This window comes from Gymnogyps californianus, chromosome 7, assembly GCF_018139145.2.
Source record: "Gymnogyps californianus isolate 813 chromosome 7, ASM1813914v2, whole genome shotgun sequence".
Lineage (NCBI taxonomy): Eukaryota > Metazoa > Chordata > Aves > Accipitriformes > Cathartidae > Gymnogyps > Gymnogyps californianus.
Window position 1 is genome coordinate 150,026 of NC_059477.1, and position 23,866 is coordinate 173,891.

The window sequence follows — 23,866 nt, forward strand, 5'->3', positions numbered from 1 at the left end:
CTGTGTTAGGTGTTTCCACCATGAACCAACTGTCTAGATTTCTGACAGCATCAGAGAGGGCTGCGTGATGACTTGCCACCTGGGTGTAAAGGTGAAGAGTTCTCACAACGTATCTGAACGCCGTCTTGCAAAATATTGGAGATGAACCAGCAGTAATAGTTCATGTAGACACCAGTAAGGTAGGAAAGAGGTTTTGGAGTTACAGCTTGAGCTGTTTAGAAAGGAAGCTGAAGACCAGCACCTTCATGGTAGCACAATCATTCCTGGTAAAAGAAACAGAATTACACCAGGAGATGGAGACAACATGTGCCTGAGAAAACCGTGGAACAAAAAAAAAATGTTTCCAGTTAACTGAAACTGATAAGCTTTTGGAAGAATAAGCAACAGCACAGTAAGCAACAGAGCATCTATAAGTGTAAGGAAGCAACATTAACACTCATGGCAGACACTATCCCCTAACCTCATCTCACAAATTAGACGATAGTCTTGTCCTCCGTTTGCGAGAGATCACTTTTGAATGTGCCCTCCCCTTCCATCCAAGCGAAATATGATTTTCCTTTACAAGGCAGTCATCTTTTCCCTTTCAGCAAGGCTCCCCATCATCTTTTTTTTTCCCCTAAAAGTCTCCTCCAGGCACCTTTTGCTGAAGCTTTATCAAAACTAATGCTCCCACAGTACTGCCTAGGAGATGATGGAGAAGAGGGACTTGTACTACAGGCAAGAGCCAGAAACACCCACACGGGACCGTGTCTCCCCTTCCAATCTTGCATCTCAACTTCTCCAGAGGGAATTTCAGCAGAAATACACTAACATCGGGAGGATGAAGCAGCACCTGCGCACGTTCAGAGCAGAAGTCCCTCAGCTAATACTCAACACCAATCTCCTACTCAGCACAACACATCAAACGGAAAGGAACTGGGATTCTATGGTTGCTTTCCTTGCTCAGACAGTACCCAAGGAATTGGTCAGGATGTAGTTACTAACACTACGTTTAAGCAAAGGGGAAAACTCTAAGTGAGCTAGAAAAGCTGGCTGATACTCCTATCTGGAGGTTTGCTTATGATAAACCCTTTGTCAAATCTCTCAGCTGTTAAACTAATTAATTCATATTTGCCATTACCACACCCTTCTGCAAATATTTTGAGGAGTTTTGCAATATGATTTTCAGGGCAGCCATCCAGCTTACATAACCCTGTTTACATTGAAGAATAAACTCTTCCCCTGATCTGCTTGCACATAACCTCCCCTTCCTTTTGACCGTGCCTTGAAGCCAAAATCAGTTCATTTTCAAGAATAACAACATGAGAAAAAGATATAACACGTTACATGCTTTTTAATATTTTTGGGGTTTAATGACCCAAACAAAGGAAAGCCATAAGTGATAAAACTGGAGCAGAGGAAACTGCACACCAAATCACATCAAAGTTTATGCAGAAATACAGTACCTTTTATTAGAGCCAGTAATAGTTGGGACAAAGCCCAGAAAGCCAACTGTATCTTAGGCTGCATCAAAAGAAGCGTGACCAGCAGGTCCAGGGAGGTGATTCTCTCCCTCTACTCCGCTCTTGTGAGACCCCACCTGGAGTACTGCGTCCAGCTCTGGGGCCCCCAAAATAAGAAGGACATGGACCTGTTGGAGCAGGTCCAGAGGAGGGCCACGAAGATCATCAGAGTGCTGGAGCACCTCTCCTATGAGGAAAGGCTGAGAGAGTCGGGGTTGTTCAGCCTGGAGAAGAGAAGGCTCTGGAGAGACCTTATAGCAGCCTTCCAGCACCTAAAGGGGCCTACAAGAAAGCTGGAGAGGGACTTTTTACAAGGGCATGTAGTGATAGGACAAGGGGTAATGGCTTTAAACTGAAAGAAGGTAGCCTTAGATATAAGGAAGAAGTTCTTCACTGTGAGGGTGGTGAGGCACTGGCACAGGTTGCCCAGAGAAGCTGTGGATGCCCCATCCCTGGAAGTGTTCAAGGCCAGGCTGGATGGGGCTTTGAGCAACCTGGTCTAGTGGAAGGTGACCCTGCCCATGGCAGGGGGGCTGGAACTACATGATCTTGAAGGTCCCTTCCAACCTAAACCATTCTATGATTCCATGATTCTAAAGTAGACAAGAAGAGGAGGAAAAAAAAGCTTGATTTCAGATATAACTCCTTTATCATACAATTCCTGTGCATCTGTAGGTACTTCACTTTTACCACACGTACCAGCTAGTAGAACATTTCTCTGCTTACAAAATCCCTGATGGCAAAATCTCCTTGTATTATATGGCTCGCAAACAATACTACCACTAATGATACTCGTGGTGCTTTAAAATTTCAAACTGCCTTTATAAAGCCCTCACATATAAGGATTTTGATGCAGTAGGAAATATCAGCTCTTGGGAACATACAAATGAGTAAAGGACACTGACTGAACAGCATTTCTGTTTTAGGCCTCAAAGAGCTCCTTAGAGATCTATAAAAGAACAAGCTGAAATCACTTGTCCTTATTTTAAAAAAATCTGAAGAACCATGTGTTTTAATAAAAAAAATACCATCAGCTTGTTTCCTTTAAGATTATTTCGTCTTATTCTCCAACTTAAATATAAGACAGCATTAGCAACAGAAGTGAAAGATGTCTCCATATGTTAATTTGTCTCAGATTAAAGCACTATGAAAAGTTGGCTTAACTGATACCTTTGAATGACCATTGGATCTCGCAATACTCAGAGGCAAGGTTTTGGTGTATTAAAAAGAAGCTATATGCTCAGGTTACTTGATATTTATAAAAAGCAAAATTTAGCATTGCTCTTAACTCAATAAAATAGCCCGTGATTTGCTGCCATACAGGAGTTTTGGGGTTTTTGCACCCCCCCCCCTTTTTTTTTTTTTAAATCTTGAGTATTAGAAATAGTATTTTGTTAACGACAATCAATTCAGGGAATTTTGTTCTCGCTAGTTACACTATTACTCTATGAAAAAGTACACTGGAGACATGCAAGTCTCTAAATTTAATCCACCACAGGAAAACTCCGAGACAGCAAGCCGATGTTAGCTCTCAAGAAAACAGACGAGAAGCTTCATATGGTAACAGTTTTTGGGTTTTTTTTGGTTTGTTTTTTTTTTTTTTTTTTTTTTTGTTTTACAGTAATACAAGGAGCTTGACCTAAACACCTTGGCTTTTGTAGATTATACTTTATGCCAGATTTCACTCAGGTAAACTTTCTCAAAACTACCATTAATGTGGACTAGTACTTACAGTTGGCAAACACACCATGTCCTGTAAATAACAGTGCTCAGAGGAAAATGATGCATGTGTGTTTTTTCAAGTTTATAAAGCAGAAGCATGTCTGGTTTAGCATTTACATATCTCTACATTTTTGTTTTCTTTATATTTGTTATATTGTCCCTAGATAATAGATAAGCACTATAAGCACTAGATAACAGATAAGCAGCAGCGGCCGTTGCACTATGGTTAATGTACCACTGTATTTGCTTTCGTGATAAATCCATAAAAGCAACGGTGTTAAAAATTTATTTGCCCAAGATGAAGATAGACATTTGGAACTTTTATGTGAAACCTGATGGCTGAAGAGACGATCAGATACAGCAGGGGTGAAATGCTTAAGTTTTAATTGGCACTGATTGTTCCTTCTTGTACCAAATGTTTCTAACATCTACCAAAACAGACTTGACATAAGAAAGCTAACAGGAACAGACTATTGTGTGCCATGGCTAATTACTATCATGTAGCCGATGCAGAACAAGTCTATATTATTGGATGATTCAGTGCAGATCTACTACTGACTGCAGAAGTATGGCCTCAAGCTGAAACAATTACCTTCAGGTCAATAGAGGTCTCTTCTGTCATCTCAGGATTAGATGGAAATCAACCGATGTATTTTTCATGTTTCATTTTATCTGATTTCTTCTGCTTTGGCTTGGATGTGTTCTTGAATCTTTAAGATCACCAGGTCCTAGCAGGTTCTTCTGACAGACGATTTCTTTTTTAAGTACTTAAGTACATTTGAAGTACATTTGAAGTACTTTTAAAAACAACTTATGTTGCCCGAGACGAAATCGCTGAAATTTTCTTTTTCTTTTCCCAGCAGAGCTCTCCCAGGTTGGTTCTAGCTACCACACCAAGATCTGTCTTGGACTTTCTCAGAGAATAATCTTGGAATTTATTCTTCTTGTTCTCACAAATGGCAAAAACAGGGAAAGGAAAGCTTACACACACCTTTTGTTCTCCAGAAATACAGGGCATTCAAGTCCTGATGACCCTGGGGTGCCTTGGCTAGGAAGAGGTCCCTGAGCTTATGAATGAGCACAGTGGTCAATCTGCAAATCCAGTACCAGTATAGAAGGTGTGCCTCAACGGAATGCAGGTGCTCAAGGCACTGGTCTGATTCCACTGGCATTTGACAACTAATCTGCACAGTAACGGCTGGCCTCAAATGCTAGCATTGCATTTTCTCAACTGAAAGCATATTTAGACCAGGAAAATCTGACTCCTAAAACATTCAAGAGCTAGGAAGAAAACGAGTAAAACACAGGTAAATAAAAAATAAACATATATAGCACTATATAGCTGTTATTATATATCTAAAATACACATATATTTTTTTATATATATATATAACACAGTGTAGCTGGTTTTATATGTATATAAAAATATAAATAAAACAGCTACACTGGGCAAGCTTTTAAAACTACAGAAAATACCCGTTTTTTTTAAAGAAACAGCTAGTAGGTGAGCAGGAAATTACCACAGTAGCAAAAGATGGTTCCAAGGTAATTCCTATCTAACAAAAGGCAACGCACACTACCTTCAAGTGACTGACTGGTTACTGTCAGAACCTCTGAGGTTCGTATTTCATCTTCTCCTTTGGTTAAAATAGCTTTGAAATGGTTTCAAGTGTCTGGCGTATCAGCAGAATTCAGGTAGTGGCACGGCAACCACTAAAAAGAAATCTACAGTTTGAGTGCAGAGAAGAAATTTTATTTATTTGACATTCAACAATCAGCTCATGACATTTCACTTCCTGACATAAATTTTTTAATGCTCCAATGACGAATGTAACTTCACAGGTAGAAGTCACCTGCTCTCCCAAGCACAGCACCGAGATTGCTTATAATGAGGCTTTTGGAGTTGCCATCATCCCTGGTATTGTTTCTCATTCTGAGATACACCCCACATGTGGGAATATAAAGTGATACTAGAAAGAAACAGGTCCTTTAACCGTCAAAAGTTTCCTGAAATTCAACACAAAAAAGACAATGAACGTTGGCTACAAGGAAAAAAGCGAGTACAGGATTTGCTCCCCATCAGGACAGTACACTCCAGGATGCAAGTTACCAAATTTTACTGTAAACACTGCTCATTTTATCATGTTATTTCTGAATCTTTTTACACCCAAGCTCTATCCGCATTCAAAATGGATTTTTGCAATGTGTCTGATGTTATCCATCACTCAAGCTTCACCTAGCAGCATGCCAGGTTGCCTAGAGATATAATTTATTATTTCCACAGTTTTATGTGAAATTTGGGTGCAGAAGTTGACTGAGAAAACTGATTACTGACGGATTACTGTTAAGGCTTGCTATTACTCACACTTGTTTTTACTTTTGCACAGTGCATTTGGTTGGATTAGTGAAACATAACACATTTTAATTAGTATCGCTCCGTAACTATATAGTTTTATGGTTCCTAAGTGAAATCTAACATTTCTGCTAACTCTTCATAACTGCAGGTTTAGAATTTTAGAATGCAAAACAGAGCCTACAGGAACACGACTCCTGAATACTAACATGTTCTACTTAATTTTACTGTTAATTGAAAATATGCTTTGCAGCCACTTCTGTCTTTTTCTATTCACCAAGCCCTCTGTGGGGTTATTTAACACTGTCTGTATAATGATTTGGTTCCCCCCAGATTCAGCTACACAGCACAATAAAAACTTAATCCAATCCATTTTACATGGCACTGAAAGAGCAGGAGTTCTCATATGATTAGTTTTTACATGGCAGCTGATGAGGTATAACATGAAAAGTTAAACTTCCAGAACTCAAATCTTACGAGTATATGAGTATGCTTTAAGACACTAAGATAATACAACTCACTGATTCATAAGTCTTCGTTAAAAGAAGACCCCATCAACCACCCATGTAAATCTGAACACTATGATTACAGATATCTGTAATTCCAATTTCTAACAAGACAGAAGAATCACTTACCCCAAATTGTAGAAAACCCTGTCCACATTCAAGTCTAAGTTGATTCAAGTCTAATCTACAGCAGATTCACAGAATGGTCACCCTCTCCTCTCAATTTAAGCCATCTCTTTCCACACTTGCTTCCAAACCTGTGCCACCACTTTTTCCCTCTTTACAAGCACCACATCAAGATGCAGTCCTATCTCGAGTTCTCTAATCATTTCATATTTCATAAACTTACAGTAATCAAAACCTTTCATTTCAAACAATTTTCCCATTACTCCTTTTTCTACTTTCCTGCCTCTCACCAGGAATTCTATTTCTTACTCAGTACTTTCACTGCCCACCCTACATTTTTTAAAAAAACCTTACAAATCAGCAGAATTGTACTATCAGCTACAGTTTCGTAACAAAACAAGTAGAGCTAGGTATTGATGCACTACGAGGAAGACATCAGGTTTTGTGAAATTCAAATAAGTACTGAAGAACATGAGATAAAATTAACTGGTCAGTAGCCTTTACCTCATAGACCAACAGAGAAAAGACAACAATGCAGATGCTTGGAAAGGAAATGATGACCAAATCCGCTTTAGAAAGACACGAGTTATTGGTCCTGGGGATGGTCAAATCACAGACTAAGAACTCTTCAAATCTAAAATGCTGGCATCCATCAGTCTGCAAAAACTTGATGGATAATGGGAAACTTAACGAATCCTATCAGGAACGCTACTGAACAAAGGACGTTACAAAAAAATCCTGCGATCAAATTGTTAATGATAAAAAAAAAATTACTGCAGGCTCAAAGCCACTGGGACTCCCACACATTAATCTGAGCCACGCTGAAGCTGTGTCAATTAACGAAATTCCAAGCTAGAACTGGGTTAATGGAACATATGTCAGGGAACTGAAATAAGTAGTTAGCTTAGGGTTTTAAGCAAACTTTGTCTTTTTGCCAGAGCATCATTCTTTGTGCTCAGAGGCAGACAGCTCGCCCACTCTCTTTTTAGCGTATTAAAGCTAGATTCCTGTCATCTTAATGCAAAGCTAGGCAGAAGTGGTAGACAAATAAGGTAAGCCGGTATTTCTTAGAAAATGTGGTATCAAGCAAGCACGGCAAACCATAGGATCAACTAATTTTCAACCACTCCTTAAGATGATTAGGGAAAACCTGGCTGAACAAGGAGAAATTTTTAAGCAGCTGGAAATCTAAAGGGACCTAGGATTCTCAGTTGAGCCTAATATCAGATCACAGACAAACTAGGAGACCGCTGAATTGCGCTGCCTTCTCCTTAGGACATGCTTTCTTACAATTATTGCCCAGGATGTTAAGGTGTTAACCTAGATTATATGAAGTCACTTCTCCTGAACGGAACACTCCTGAACACCCCAAGTTTGAAAGAGAAGCTTCAGCAAAAACAATTCTAAAAAAGTGCCATTAACACGTTTTTCCTACTCATTTTTTTTCTTCCAAAGCTGTCTAACAAGTCAATTCTGTAGTTTCATACACCTCTTCAGCTCAGTGAGTTCCTGAATGAGCAGGTTACCTAAATAGGATATTACAAAAAAAATCTTTGGAAATTATATACGTATCACAGAAGGCTTCTAGATCAGACAACAAAATTTAATCAGTCTAACACCCTGGAAACCCTGCACAGGAGCCAGTGTTGCTTCTAAGAGCCCAAGAGTTAGAATATGACACCAGGCCAGCAGTATTCATGCAGAAAAGGGGAACAAAGGTGCTTTACACTGCATCTTAGCTTTAAAACTTACTTTAAAAAGTATGGAAGACAAAGTGGTGTACTCTCCTGAGTTACACTTGAGAGCTCAGAACTTGAATAATTTGTGCCTTTCAGTTTAAGGATTGAGAGGGAAAAAATAAAAAAATCACTATCAATAGAAAGGAGAGAAGGCAGAGTAAATCAACGGTTATGAAAGATTAAAACAAGATACTGAAATCTAAAGGCATGACTTTCTAGTAGACAGAGTTCATTGACAGAACATTTCTTGTAACTGTTAATTCTCAGCCAAAATCCATACTTAGCCTGGTCTCAAAATCTTTAACTAAGCTGAGTTGGAGGACAGGGTATTTTGAACAGAAAAGTGAGACAGTTCCTTAGAGAAAAATAGTGTAAGGAAGAGAAGCTGTGGCAGGTGAAGCTAGAGCTTGCTGCTGACTGCAATATTTAGCAAAAAAAATCCACACTGCTTCTAATTCAAGGAATGATCCATTTTATAGAGATTAGTTAGTTCCTGCATAGTCTACAGAGTATTATAAATTTACTAAGGAAAAAGCTACAGCTGTTCTTAAAAAAAACCAAACAAAACAACACAACACAACAACAAACCTGTGCTAAGAAACCCCATGATGAAACACCAGATCACATTCTAACTATTCAGTGCCAAATACACACCGTAAAACTTTTTCTAAAACACCGCAACTCAGCAGTCAGCAAAACTCATGAGAATAAAACTTTTGTCTATCCCGCTACAAAGAGCCACAGGGGTCACTGCATCAAGATTTCAAAAGCAAAAGAGACTACCACCTAGTTCAACAATTTGCAAAAAACTGGCTGGAGATGCCCATTCCTCCTTCCAATCAATAACTTCTGGAAATATCAGAACCAAAACAGGACCAAAATCACAGCATTAATCCCTCTGTTCTCTGATCTGAAAGCATAACACTAACATGGTAAAATAATACCCGTTATTCTTTTTCTCTCATCTGCCTACAGTGTCTCATTATCAGTTCCACTCATCTCAGTTGTCTTCTCATTTTCCCTTATCTCAATCGGAATCTCTCAAGCTATGGAAGAATTGGCCTAGAGTTATTATACAAGACCAAAGCTCAATGGCAGCACAACAGCTTTAACCCCGAGTGATTTCAGTGTCCTAGTATAAAAAGAAATAGAGTTGGGCATTTAGCTTTTGGCCGTTGAAAATAAAGTCTGATAATAACCAGCTTAAGAAGTAATAGTTTCTAATAAAAATTCAGTATTTTGAAGAAACTGGGGGGGTGGGGTAGGGAGAGGCAGAGGACGTGCAAAAAAGTACACTAAACAATAAGAGTGATGACTCGTGAGTGTTTTCATTTAATGAAACTGGCCAACGCTTTCAGGAATAACTTTGCTCATTTTTAAAGTTATCTTAAAGTCTTGGATGCAGTTCTCAAATTAAAGTTTGCTGACAAAAATGTTACCATTTAGCATTTCACATAAAGTGTTAAAAAAAGCATTTCAGACTTTTCTCTTGTTCTGTACTTCTCTGTAATAGCCATTTTCCACTACTGGTTAGATGCCATGTCAACCAAACGCTATTAATTCATCGATTCTATTTAGGGAGAACTCTTCCATTACATACTTTCACAGATTTAGCACAAAAGGTGTAACTTATATGCAGTCTCTTACCTTGAATTAGTGGTATGTACCGTGCTAACAGCTTTGCTCTTTTCTTTTCATATCCTTTCTGAGTGATGTCTCCTAAAGAAACAAAGAAATAAATTCGTATTGTTTTGAACCGTTTTTAAATAAGCCTTCTCAGTTTCACGATACCTATGATTAAACTCACTAACTTTCAGTCAGTCACGTTAGCAACAAAGACCTGGACATGTCAGAGAAATTCATGGCCACATACATACCACCCATGGAGCGCTATCTGTGCCTATATGAAAATAAGTGTCTTGGAGGTATACAACAGAGGAATAGTGGTTTTGTCTGCAGCACCTGTGTTGAACCTGGTTCTGGAGACATTTACCATAATGCAGAATGCAGCACAAAAGATCTGCAGCGCAGCGGAAGCCAACCAAGCTGACAAGCCTGGCTCTGCACCCTTCTGGGGCATCAGAAATGCTCAATAAACCACGGCTTGAGAGAACATCCTTTAGCACACCTTTGTAGTGCCTTTCAAACTCTAGAGCATGTCATCCACTCTGCACTGTGCAGCACATCAGTCTCCACCTTCAAATTCTAGGAGGTTATAATCTCTTTCTAGCACTGGTTCTTATTCACAGTTGTCATCTGATATCCTGTTTTAAACCTATATTGCAGGCTCCACCGGTAAAACATGACATGTTTTCACACAGACTAGAATAAAAAGAAAACTTCTGTAGAAACCCAAAATAAGTTTTTGAGACGTTTCAGAATCTGTACTTCCATGATTCTACCAACTGAACAAGGTGGCCTCATGCAAAACCAGCAGCAAGCTTAGTATAAAAATAAAAAAAACCCCAATCCCCACCAAAATTTTATAAGCTTTGTCCATTTCTAGATGTCAGCATAGACATGAAAACAGTGCTCTCAAATAACTTAAAACCACTCCCACCTCCCAAAATTCACACCTGCTTAAAGACAGTGAGACACCATGCAGTTCCACTAACAAAGGGGACTCTTATCCCTCCATACCTGGCAAATGCATCACAACAGCATGAAATATAACCAAGATTAAAGATATTAAAATTATCTGATGATATTTTTGAAAACATACTCAAGTAGAAGGTGAATTTTAGAAATGTGGGCAGATAATTATCTTGACTTGAATTAGGACATAAAAGTAAAATTTTACATTTAGATCTTTGCTTCAAGCACATTCTTCCAGCAACATATTGGAGAAACAGCGTGTCAAAGAAAACTACGGAGAAGGAAAAGAAAAAAAGAAAAGGCAGGAATTCAATATATATGGATTAAGTAAAACGGCCTACCTCTGGCCATTTGCTTTCTGCCAAACCTGAAACTTTTTCTCCATCCTATTCACACAAGGAATCAAAACTTAATGTCTGGAAACCATAAGAGGAGTTTTTAAAAAAAAAAAAAAAATTCTGTGAGTCTTAGCACGCTTGGTGCTTGAATGGATTTAGGTCTTGCATTTGACAGAACTCCAAGAATACTACCCTGTGCTATTTCTAAGGCCTCTCTGACCTCAGTCGTCAGGTGTGCAGTAAGAGCTGACAACATGTCCCAGACCTGGGACTTTGCTGAGTGTCTGTCTTTATCCTTACCAAAGTTTTCTGCAGGCAACCAGCAGAATCAAGGGTTATGAGGGCAATCCAGAGAAAGACAGAGTATGATTTACGTGGGATTCATTCCCTTTGGAAATTAGGCTATAAAATTATATATAAGATTATATGTTACTAGTAGCAGTCATTTTTAATTCATCCAGATGAGTGACATGGCTTGGGTGTGCCCAAGCAAGAACCTCTTTTCCTCAGTCAGATTTTACCCAGAAGAGTTCTTACTCTGTATTTTAAAATGTTTCTCGGGTATTTGCCTTAATACATAAGGGTTGGTTTTGGTTTTTTGTTATATTTTTGTTATATTGTCCATAGCAGTATGTGCTCTAAACACATTTCCTCAAACATCCACCCCCCTCCTACATCAGAGGACACTACTAAGAAACAAAGTCACTTCATTCTACCATGCCTCCCACAATTAAGTGAATATGCATCATTTAAAGTTACTGACAGTATGCCAAAGCAAGCAATGAGAGCTTGAAGACACTGTTCAAAACAGGTAAGAAAAAAAAATACAAATCCTGGAGTGCTTCAATCATTGCATGTATTTCAAACTACAACCAAACAGAATTTGTCAGTTTTTACTCATAAACCCGTGTAAATATTTCATATAAAATTTGGACACAAGAAAGAAATGCTTTGGTTACCATTTTTCTTGAGCAGAAAATTTTTTAGCAGCAGAAATATATAGAAATACAATTACTATATATATATATGTATGTTACATAATTATATCAAAAAAAGAATGAAATCAAAACAAAACACACAAAAGCCCAAGCAGATTTGCGTGCCTGGGAATAGCTGATCAAAATGACAAATTACACTCTAAGTAAGTCATTTCTACAAAGAAAGAAAAAGGATACCAAAAAAGATGCATCATTTTCAGTTACAGAGGGGGAAAAAAAAAAAAAAAAAACAACCAGACAAGAAGCACCAGCAGGAAAACCAGCTTATCTTAAAACATAAGTAATTTGGAAGACTAAAGCAACCTCAGCAAATTCTTGAAGTGACAAATGCTGTACGTAACACAAATTTGCCATACCGTAACTTCAGTGAGGACAGTAATTTTCACAGCTCCACAAATGATTCAAGTGATCCTTAAATCAAACCTCTGTGCAGATCAGCCACCTTGCCAGGTATCACCCAATTGAAGAGGTATGCCATGGAAGCAGCAGATCAAAAGACAGGGTTGAAAAGAGAGCCTCATTTAAACCAGCGTATCTCAAACTTTGTCATCTCACTGCATTTGGAAATTCTTTGATATTGCCGGAACGCTGACTCGAAGACTTTTCCTTGAATCGGGTTAAGAAAAGTCCAAAGTCAAAAGCATCTCTGTCGACTTTGGCAGCCTCGCTGGCAAGTCAGACTTTGCCGCCTAGCAAAGCTTTTCTTTGTTCCTTTCTCAAAAGCTTGGGGGTGGATTCCTCCTTGACAATTGCTTCCCACCCCCTCACCCCCGGAGCCTCAGAGGGATTAACCCATCATTTGGGGTTCTTTGTGATCCCTCACCTCTTCCAAAAAAGAGCCGCTTAGCCACATCTGGTACGTCGGGGCCACAGCTGCTGTCACTGAGCCTCACTTTCTCCCTAGTTATTAGATTACACAAAAGCAATATGAGGTTCCTCAGTCTCAGCAAACCAGCTGGGAAGCCTGGATAAAGCTAGCCACTGGGTCGAGCCGTTCGTTCTCTGCCTGGAATATCTGCCATATCGTACAATACGTCAGAGGCTCCAAGAAAATTAATCTAGACAGAGATGAAAGTGTTGGCATTTCTTAAAATGAGCTATAAAAATTATTTTCTTAATTAGTGCACAAAGAATCTGTCATGCAGTTACCCCAAATCTACCAAGGCATGTTTTTATTTTACAATGTTAGCACTATAGCTAACAGAATCTTAATGCCAAATTAACTAAATAATAATTACCTGCATTTTATTGGGTTTTCATGAATTATTTTTCATTGGCTATCCACTTGCTGGGTTCAAAAATTTCAACTAGCTTATTTTCAGTTCTGAAAAGTAGGTGGTGAACACCGAGTAAGTGCTTCAATGCTCTTCAGAAAACACAACAGGAAACAAACACATGCTTTACTGCCTAGATACAGCTGCCATGCCTCATCGCATCGCAAAATCCTCACACTGCCAAACCCTGACTTTGTAATCTCAAGTATTTTATGGTAGCTCTACCCATTGGATAACAATGCTTAGAAAAAGCTTTTTTTTTAGCTAGGAATTGGGCATACGTGAGCTATGTAGTTCATAAATAAATACAGCGTGCCTAACAGAGAACATTATTTCCTTGATCGCCACCAGAAAAGCACACCCACAAGTGCAGCAGCCGCTCCTCTTCAGTGCATGAACATACAGGGCAGAGCACATCCAGGGCTGGTCCGGCTCTTTTGTAGTTTTGTATCCCTGCACTGAGGAGTCCTTGAAGGCTTCTGATGGAGAAGGGAAGATGAGCAAGATACAGACAGACTGAACAGCTCAGGGAAAGGTGAGCTTGCTACGAAGTGAGTGACTTCTCCAGTCTTTCATCAGTAGTTTGCACTTAAAGTCTCATTGGGAGCAGCTATAAGAAACCACGCACCACACTGTGCTGGCAATACATCTCAAGAGTCCGTCGTCGTCCTGGTTTCGGCTAGGACAGAGTGAATTTTCTTCCTAGTAGCTGGGATAGTGCTGTGTTTTGGATTTAGTAGGAAAAGAATGTTGATAACACACTGATGTTTTTAGTTGTTGCTAAGTAGTGTTTATACTCAGTCAAGGATTTTTCAGCTTCTCGTGCCCAGCCAGCAAGAAGGCTGGAGGGGCACAAGAAGCTGGGAGGGGACACAGCCAGGACAGCTGACCCAAACTGGCCAAAGAGCTATTCCATACCATATGACATCATGCCCAGTATATAAACTGGGGGGAGTTAACTGGGAGGGGGGATCGCGGCTCGGGAACTAACTGGTCAACGAGTGGTGAGCAATTGCATTGTGCACCACTTGCTTTGTATAGTTTAATTCTTTTAGTATTGCTATTGTCATATTATTATTATCATTATCATTGTTTTTCATTCCTTTCTGTCCTATTAAACTGTCTTTATCTCAACTCACGAGGTTTTTTTTTCCTGATTCTCTCTCCCATCCCAGGGGTGGGGGGGCAGTGAGCGAGCGGCTGCGTGGTGCTTAGCTGCCGGCTGGGGTTAAACCACAACAGTCGTGTAAACGCTCTCTGCAAGATGACTGTGCGTACCATACAGCTGAGGATGGCTATGCGAGAGCCTAGTGCTTGCTAAAGATAAGGAAATGGCTCCAGGTCACCAATTTGCAGAGGTCAAGAACAGAGCCATTTCTAAATGAGATAAATGCGCATTAAACGTGGATGAAAAGAATAAGATGTATTAGATCTACAAGATGAAACCTTCAAGGATTCCACTGTTTGGCCACTGGTGAGCACAATCACAATCTCAGGTGTATCAACTATTGATAAATCACTGCAGAAACTTTTACCAGTTCCTTCAGTATAAAGTGAAAGTCAAGGGTGTGAACACTGGCTTCTGCCTGAAGAGGTGGTTCTTGAATGGTTTGAAAAGGCAGGCAAGTTGCCAGTCTAAAACATAACTCAGAAGTCACCTGTGGAAAAATTTAAAGTAAATCTCCAGCGTTTCTGGGGACAGGTTGTCACTGTATTTGAAGGGTTGGTGGAGTTGGAAGAATCAATTCAGTAGTCATAATTTCTAATTCTACCTCTTAGATATGCTTGGTAAATATTTTTAAGTGAAACAACTCACCAAGCTTTATTTTGCATCATCCTAGAAGTATTATAAAAGGAACACTGCATTACTACATGATTTTGACTTACTTCAAAGTCAGAAACAACAAAAAACTGCGAAAGAAATAATTACTCTGACATCTGTGATTTTTGTCCACTGCAAAAGCAAAAATAATCAAGGCGTTTCTAAGAACTATGACAGTCAACAATAAGGAAAGCCAGTAACATTTGGTGTAACAGCTGGGGAATCGCAAGATGGTGCTGAAGAACACTGAACCATGCAGCCAGCAGAAGAAATGGCCCAGTTTCTCATGTTATCTGTCCTCCAGAGTGAATAACGTGCCAACCAGGCCTGAGGAAATTGCTGATAATGGAAGCACATAAGAAGAGAAGAGAGACCTCACCAATATAAAGGCTGATGACGACAGAACCATCAATGGATGCTTCGTCTCCCATGCCAACAGGGCAAAGCTCTGAAACTACAGCTATTAGAGCATGAAGACCGCAGAGACCATGAGCTTCTGAGTCATATCATGCATAAGCATTGTAAGCTTAAGCATTCTTGATACAGGCTCAGAGAGCGCCCATGAGAAATCATACCCAACATCAACAGTGAGAAAGTTTCTTAAGGATGCTTACTACGCAAAGGCTTGAAACCAAAACAGGCAAGTAATACCTAGTAATTGGTGCATCTAACCTGTAATAAAGACGATGAAACCATCTAAACAACAATCCCTATTACAAAAACCTCAAGGATGCTGTTCTCTCAAACATAGCTCTGAGAACTGCAGTAAGCAGAGACTGAAAAAAAAAAAATCCACACTCCTAGGAACACAACATTTATCTTTTCAGCAAGATGCATTTACAGTAGATCAGCAGGCTTCAGAAAGCCCTTGCTAATAGTAATCAACACGTAAAAGATTGAAAATGGAGAGCGCATGACAGCAGGATAAAGCTGTTTGTCCATCAAGGGGGAGATGCACAGCAGTAGCCACATGTAATTCCTGAAGTGAATACTGAGTCATCATGGTAAGTCAGATCTATATTCTCCATCATATATGATACATCTCAAGCAATGTCACATGTCCCTTGTTACCCAGCTTTCGAACTCCAAGGTATATCATTTGTTACAGCACCCTGGTAGCCAATACCAGTCATTGATAGCCTGAGAAAGAATAGGGTCCAGCGCTGAAACACAGCAGGTGGTTGTATTTATGCCTAAACTTGTAGTCACAAAACAGGGCCTTGAGGAAGAGGAGGAGGAAGAGGAGGAGCAGCTCTCCTGGGTGCTGAACTCCCTCAGCGGGCAGGGCCGTGCATCACAGGACACCTTCGTGCTGTGGCGTTCAAAAGCTGGCGAAAAGGCAAGGTCAGTTCCTTACCAAACAGCTATTCTCCTGTTAACACCCGATACCAAAACAAAGACCAAGTCATAAAAACGCCCACCAAGGTTTCCGCTTAATTGAAATTAACGTCTCGCAATCAAGTATTATGAGGCTGTTTCCAAAGTCTAGCATTTTCTTTCAAAGAAGGTGAAACCAGCACAATTGCAACCCCTGATAATGGGGTTGATGGACAAGCCTCCATGCAGCCAAGCCCACTGCACCAAAAGCAGTGAAGAAGAAATGTTCTGTTAAGCCTTCGCTCTGGGATTGCTAACTAACTGGAGAGGACTAACCCCAGACTTATAAGATTATGATCTCATGTGCACAAGTACTTGCCATACGGGTGAGAAGTGCCACACTACCCAGCAAAGGAGCGAAAGCGAGAGCCATTGGGAAGTCACAGTCCTCACTGGCATTAAAGGGCAGAGCTGACAAAGTTGACTGAGGTCTTACTGGCTTGGGGGGGAACCACCAAAAAACCCCAAAACAAACCATGAAAACTTTATTATCAACATAAAGTTTTGTGGACTTCTCTAGAAGATCATCATACAGCTTACACTCACTGTTTAAATACGCTTAAAGGCTTGACCTAGCAAACACTTGGAAAGACATGTTCCCTTCCAAGGCTGCAGATGTGTCTCACATGAACATGGAATCTGAGAGTTGCAGGTAGTTCAGGGTTGAAATACGACCTTGAGGAAAGTCCCTGAAGATGAACCAAAGATCAAAATACAAATCCTTAAAGAGAAACTGTAGAAATATTGGAAAGGAAGGGGGAAGGTTAAGAAAAACTTGCAGAAATGAAATACTCTTAAGAACACTGGAAGTGGTTTAGGGACTTATTTTCTCCATACACACACCCATCAGCTTCAAGCTGGGCCGCATACAGGTGCGCCATCACCAGATTCTGCTGAGTGACAGTTCACAATCATTCTTACTAACTCTCAAATTTTACTCACCACTTAAATCTAAAAACCAGAACAACTCTCCCAAACCTACTACTAGTGCCCATTACAAGCTTTGGTTACCTGCTACACATTCTTCTCCCAGATACCACACTTTTTTTTGTATAAATCAGGCAAAAGCCAAACTGATCAAGAGGTGATAAAGGAACTAGAAGATGAAAATCATTACCTGCAATTAAAGAAAGGGTTCTGAACCTCCAAACTATGCAGAAGCCAACACTTGCCGCCATCCCTGAGATATGGTCTCTGGTAGGTCTGTGCTGTTTAAATCTGATAATCAAAGTGTTTGGGAATATTCTTCCATAACTATCACTTACCCCTATCTGGAAATTGCTGCACTTATTAAACGAACTGGTTCCAAACTGGATCCACATCAACACAGCTCTTCTGTAAACCATGGTGGTTTTTTTTCTCCTTTTTCTGCCAGCTGAGGAACCACCATTTTTTCCTGGGCAAAATAAAAGTTTACCACTGGATTCTTTCCCTAGTAGCTGAATTGTTAAATCAACAGCACATTGAGAAACCAGCAGGACATCTCACAACTGTCTGTAAATACGGTTTATTAAGTAGCCTTGGTTCTACAATTTTAGCTACTCATATTTTTCCTGTTTCAATCTCGACCTTTGATTCTTTTCCTAAAATTGTATTACAAGCTGTATTGCCATCATTACTGAACTTTATACTGAAATAAGTGACTGTGTATGGATTAGTTATACTGCTAAACTCAGTGGTTTGGGTTTTTTTTTTTTTGGTTAAGAGTGGTAAGTACATCTGTTTCCAGTTGTTTGCTCTTCTATAAAACTCATGCTTTGCAATCACGGCTATAAAGAAGCACTTTTAACTTTTCATGTAACCTGAAGTGCATTCTGGCATGCAATTTCCAGTGAAAAGTCTCCTTTTTTTTCTCCTCTATACAACATACCTTCATTCCAAGGCTCATTCTATAGCACAGTATTTCAGCCACAGTTAAGCTTACGTTCATGTTGTCTTTGAAAAGCATAGAAAACTGTAACCGCATAAGAAGCGGGTGAAGCTTTATCTTTAATATCCAGAAAAGAATGCTTCCTTACATCTGTAAGTTTGGAAAGTATTCAAACAGCACTCCTTTATCCTGAATCATTGCTATTTTCTGAAGGGCTATCGATTGATGCCTTACTTTGCATATGATGAGCTAAGTGAAGTGTGAATGTATCTTGATTATAGTCTTTCATATTATACGAATCTGTTTAAAATGGAAATAAGTGACATCTGATCATTCCATATGGTGATGCGTTTGACTAACCTATAAGAAATTCTATTTCAAAGATCCTATTTTAAACATCCTGAGAGCATCAAGATGCCTTTTAAGAAGTATTAGAAGTTTAGCACAACTTCACTGAAAATGTATGTTATTGGTAATTCTTAATTTGCAGCAGGACTTTCATCCATTTGACAGAATTTAAGTTATCAAAGTACAAAACTTGTCTGCATGTAAAAGTAATATGTGGAGATACGCAACTACTTAAATGTACACAGTTTCATTAAACCTTTGCATACACAACGAAATCACTCAAGTTCTAGAAACTAGACAAATATTGGCTAGCTAATTGCATCTGTCTTAATGACAGAAAGGGAGGCAATTTTACCAATATGTTAGTAGCAGAAGACTAAGTTTTCCACTTCATGCACAATTACATCAACGGGATTATCTATTTTACAAAACCATTAATTGCCCAGTGTGCTTTATCTTGGCCTAAATTTAGTCTGATCAAGCCATTAGGAGTTTTGCTATTGGCAAAGCAATGCTAAATGTTAGAATTAGAAAATTCTGTTCTGACACAACTCCTTTTCACCTCAAAGTTTCAAAGGGGTTGCTAGACAGAGGCACCACTTACATTTTACAAACTGAAAAAAAGCCAAGGTGAATGAAATATGCAGTGCAGCGAGGATGAGGTACGTCTGCGCATTCCAGGTTATTCTGTTCTGCACAAATCCACACTTGTAAAATGTGCATGTACGTTGAAAGACGAGAGAGCTGCTCCTTTTTAGATATAGAGCTGCCTGGCTTTAAGCTGTTATTTGCTTCATCTGCCAGGAGTCAGCACTTGACAGGGTGAAAGAAGGTTAAATAATTGGATCACAAAAGCAACCTGGCAAGGTTCCAGGCTCAGTTAGCCCTGTTAATGAATCATTCTTATACTGCTTCAGTAAATCCTTAAGCTCAGCCCACAGGGAGATAGGAAAAGCTCGAACTCTACCACTTCCCTTCTATCCCATTAGGGCTCTCTGCAGAATAAACAGATTGACAGATGCCAGATATACATACATCTGTAGGTGTACCAGTCTGACCCTGGCTCCTGCTCTTATAATTATTTAAAAAACTAGTCCTGTTTTATGTAAGTTGAGATGTTTCCTTTCAATGAAACATACTCGTATCTACTATTGCACCAGAAGGACAAATGAAGAACCATCTTCATTAAGTTCGTGTTAAATTCTGGTTTGTATTTCCACAGCAAATACAAGCTTCAAAATATAATACCCCCTGCAGCTTCATAACATCAGGTATTTTTAAGTATGAAAATTGTTTTTGAAACATTCAATTGATATGTTCTGTAAACTTCATTAGAATCTTCACCCAGAGGTTATGAACAAAATTTATCAAACCAGATACAGCTTTCATATCTCATTATTATGTAAATCATGAATGTTGCCATCCCCTTTACAAGCTGAGGAAAGCTATATGCATGGGGGGGGAGTGGTGGAAATCATCTGGTACATAGGGAATGTACTGTCTGCTTCCCACAAAAGCCAACAAAAGAAGCTGAAAAAAACCAGACTAGGAGTGGTCAGGCAGATCAATGAACAGTATCTTTTAAAATCTGAGCTAAAAAATATTTTCTGACACAGTTGAAAATTATTTTGGTAAAATACAGAAATGAAAAGCTTTTGAAAGGATGATGTATGCATGCAATGTGTCCCCCTTTTAAACACTAGTAAGAAAATGGTCTTTCAAAAATAACCAAAATCTCAGTGTACTGCAGAGATAAAAATATTCAGAGTTTTTGCTTGTCACTTCCTAAATGCATCAGGGATACAATATGAAGTAGAATAATTATGCCTGGCATGTAGTAATCAACCATTATAATGAATTAGGCCAGAAATAATTGTCTGAACCAAGTCATTTTAAGCTAAAGCACACAGTGAGGAGGGAGAGGGAAGATGCTTTCCTGCTAGGTACAAAGACACTTCTCTTCCCTTTACTCGGTTGCATTGACAATTTCTACTGCCATAACGTCCAGGAGCAGTCTCAGACCAAACTTTTGTTACCACAAAAGACTCCCTGAAAACTGATGCAAATCTAGAAACAACCAGATATAGAAATGCGGGACCATAAAGAAAAAAAAAAAAACCTTCTATAGTACTTTTTGCAACAACTTCAATACACGTTCCTCTCCAATAATGCTGTGAAGAGAGGAAAATTATTGGCTAGATAGAATTTTCTCTGTATAATTCAGTTAAGACAACCAATCACAAAACAAAATTCATATTTAACTTGGTAATAAATGCCTTATATCATGAAGTCATCCCTTGCCTTGAGGAATGTGTGTGTAAAAATAAAAAGAGGATATATGCACCATTTAATGCTGTTTGAAGCTGTTAAGTTGTTGTAACTCCCTTTCTGATCCAAGGAGCCGTTTTTTTTTTTTTCCTTTCACATCCTCCACACACTCATTACATAAGGCACAGTGATTAATGAGCAAGATGTAGATATTTCAGACTATCAAACTTCTACATCTTGTACGAAGCTTTATTTTTATGGTGCGCTTTTTGGATGTCAGTGATATTAATTTTTTTTGTTCTCTCCACCCAAGAAGTTACCCCATCAGCTGCAGATGTTTTACAAGCAACTGAGCATTTCATATTTACCACTTGCAAAAAGCTCATATTCATACTTTGGTAGCAACCACAAAGCCCAACAGATCACAGCAAATATGCCGTATAGGCACAATGTACTAAAGATGGAAGAAACCTTATTCAGAAATCCATGACTACGGGAAGATCCAACTCATTAATTAGACCACGAAAATCTTTCAAAAACCCACCAGAAAATCCCAACACACACATACCACAGCACAATATTCAAAATTCACATAGTACATTCAGAACATACAAAGAGAAGTCACATAACCTGCAATATCTAGACCATACATAACTCAAGTTATTTCAAGTTGTAAACTACAAAAATTTTTCAAAGGATTTCTAGGTCTTGGTTTCAGGTTTGCTTAGTTTCCTGACACATTATTACCACACCCTCACATGCATTGTCAAACCATGCTTTTAGAGGAAAGGACAAAAGAGATTTAAAGTTGATCTTGAAATAACTGGGGCAGGGTGGGGGTGGCTACTGGGCCAAGTTTTACTATGAACGCAGACACTTTGACTTTTTAAAATAAAAAGGTAGTCTATACTAAAAAAAAAAAATAATCTTTATCAGTATCCATGGTAAAGCCACAAAATAACGTAATACAATATAATTTTACTAGGAAATTAGACCTCACTAAAAGACCTTACATTGGATCCACACAAATCATCTGATGTGATCACGAAGAAACAGATGAAGTGATTCAGAGTTCCTGGCTGAACTACAAAAATTATAAACTACACTGAAAAACTGAAAAAAAAGAAACCAGCTGAATCATTGACGGAAGCATGCAGAAAAGCAAGCCAGCTGGTGCACACAAACAACCTCTCATGGCAGGAGAAAAAAAACCCATCAATCCCTATTACGATCAGAACACTTCAGTGCTTACAAGCTTGGGAAGCCCCTGCATGGGTCCCTATGACGGCTAAACTTACATTTATTTCTAGTTGCAATACTACTTATTAAGTGTCTAGCTGAGGTTAGGAGCCTATAAATGATCAGCAAACAAAGCATTTTCCTGAATCCGGGACTTGAAAAGTGCAAGAACATGGCTTGTAAAGGTCTTTCTTGATTACTCACACACACACGAGCAGTGCTTTACCAGTCAAGCTTATCACACAGCCCATGCCATATATCTGTTCAAAGTCAGCAACTGTGAGCGCTCACAAAAATTAAAACCATCATCTCACATCAACTGTCTGCGTAGAAGGCCGTTACCAAGGACCAAGACCATCCCATCCCACCCCAGCTTCCCATCGGTGCTGGTTATGGACAAGTAGACTGCTTCACTCCTGCACGCCTCCCCATCCGCTTGGCTCAGCCATTCCTACTTAATGACCAGACAAGAGCCGTCAGTTTGCTACCGATACTAGGAAAATTAGTTCCTCAAAAGGAAGATGCTGATTTCTTTCCACATGTTTTCGTATCCTTAACTTGACAAATCTTCCTTAGAAAAACATTTAGACATCTATTTTCTGATGAACTGGAGCTCTCCCTGAACAGCAAGAACAAAATGTTGTCGTTTCTGCCAACTGCACTTGTTCCTCATTTACCTTGTTAGAAAGAGCCAAAGGAAAGCCAAGTTCAGCATCTGTAGTCTTAGATGCTCAAGCCTGCAACTAGCACCCTGTTTAAGGTTGAACGTAACACACTGCTACCATGCTGTTGCTGAGGCAGTGGCTAACTAGCAGTATTTTCTATAAAGTAAGGTTTGTTCAAACCAAAATAGTGAAACACATCATTTTTATTACATTACATACTGAACGGAAGAAATTTTTTTTAATTGGCTAAAGAAGGACAAAGTACGTTAGAGAGAAAAACTGAAACAACTCCAGCAACAAAACAAATCAAAAAAACATGTTTCCAGCTCCACTACAGCAATAGATCTCCTTTCCAATGAGTGTCACCATCAATTAGGGAAGAAAAAAAACATTGCTGAATCTATTAAATCCATTTAACATTACCAAAATATATCTATTGTCAAGTTGATCGCACTCTCTGTAACAGCCTTTTGTATGGAAAACTGAATATTCAAAAACTGAGGGAAAAAGCTTAGAATAAAACTTTATTTGGCTCCTGATTCATATTTACTAGAAAAGTTCCACAACTATGCACACCTTTTGTCTTGTCTTATCAGAAGTCCATTTCCTTCATTTCTGAAACAATTTAAAAACCTACATCTGTAGATAAGCCACTGAGTAGGACTGTATCACTACTCAAACCGTAGCACGCGCTGAACACACCACCTGCTGAAAAGAACTTTTTCCTGCCAAATTTGCTTTCAGACAGTTCACTTAGAAGTGACCAGGAGAGCCAGCACAAGGGGTCAGCAATCCTCCACGAACAGCACTGAGGACTCTGTTGGAATAAATTGGCCCAGTCGGGTTTTACAGCCGTCATTTTACCCCAACATTTTTCAAAGCACTGCCATGGGCTTAGCCGCTAAATTCCATCTTAGTTATTGAGCGAAGACCTACTTCCTTACTTAGGACTGACTGAAACCTAGCACTTACTTGGTAATTTTAGAAATGTAATATGAAGAGCAGGTCGGCCAATTTCACCAGTTTCTATTCCAGCACATAACTGATTTTTAACAACTCTGGTAACATTGTTATTTAATTTAACAACATGTATAGCCCAGCCTTTGCATTAATAAAATTGAAAG

The 23,866-nt window shown here is 39.2% G+C and overlaps 1 protein-coding gene across 1 annotated transcript in view; it reads right to left on the reverse strand.

Moving 5' to 3' along the window:
* DIP2A (disco interacting protein 2 homolog A) overlaps window positions 1-23,866 on the reverse strand; it is a 132,722-nt gene that overhangs the window by 82,528 nt on the left and 26,328 nt on the right. The window contains exon 2 of the mRNA XM_050899682.1: window positions 9,596-9,667. Within this exon, the coding sequence (XP_050755639.1) occupies window positions 9,596-9,667 (72 nt within the window). The remainder of the gene's footprint in view (window positions 1-9,595; window positions 9,668-23,866) is intronic.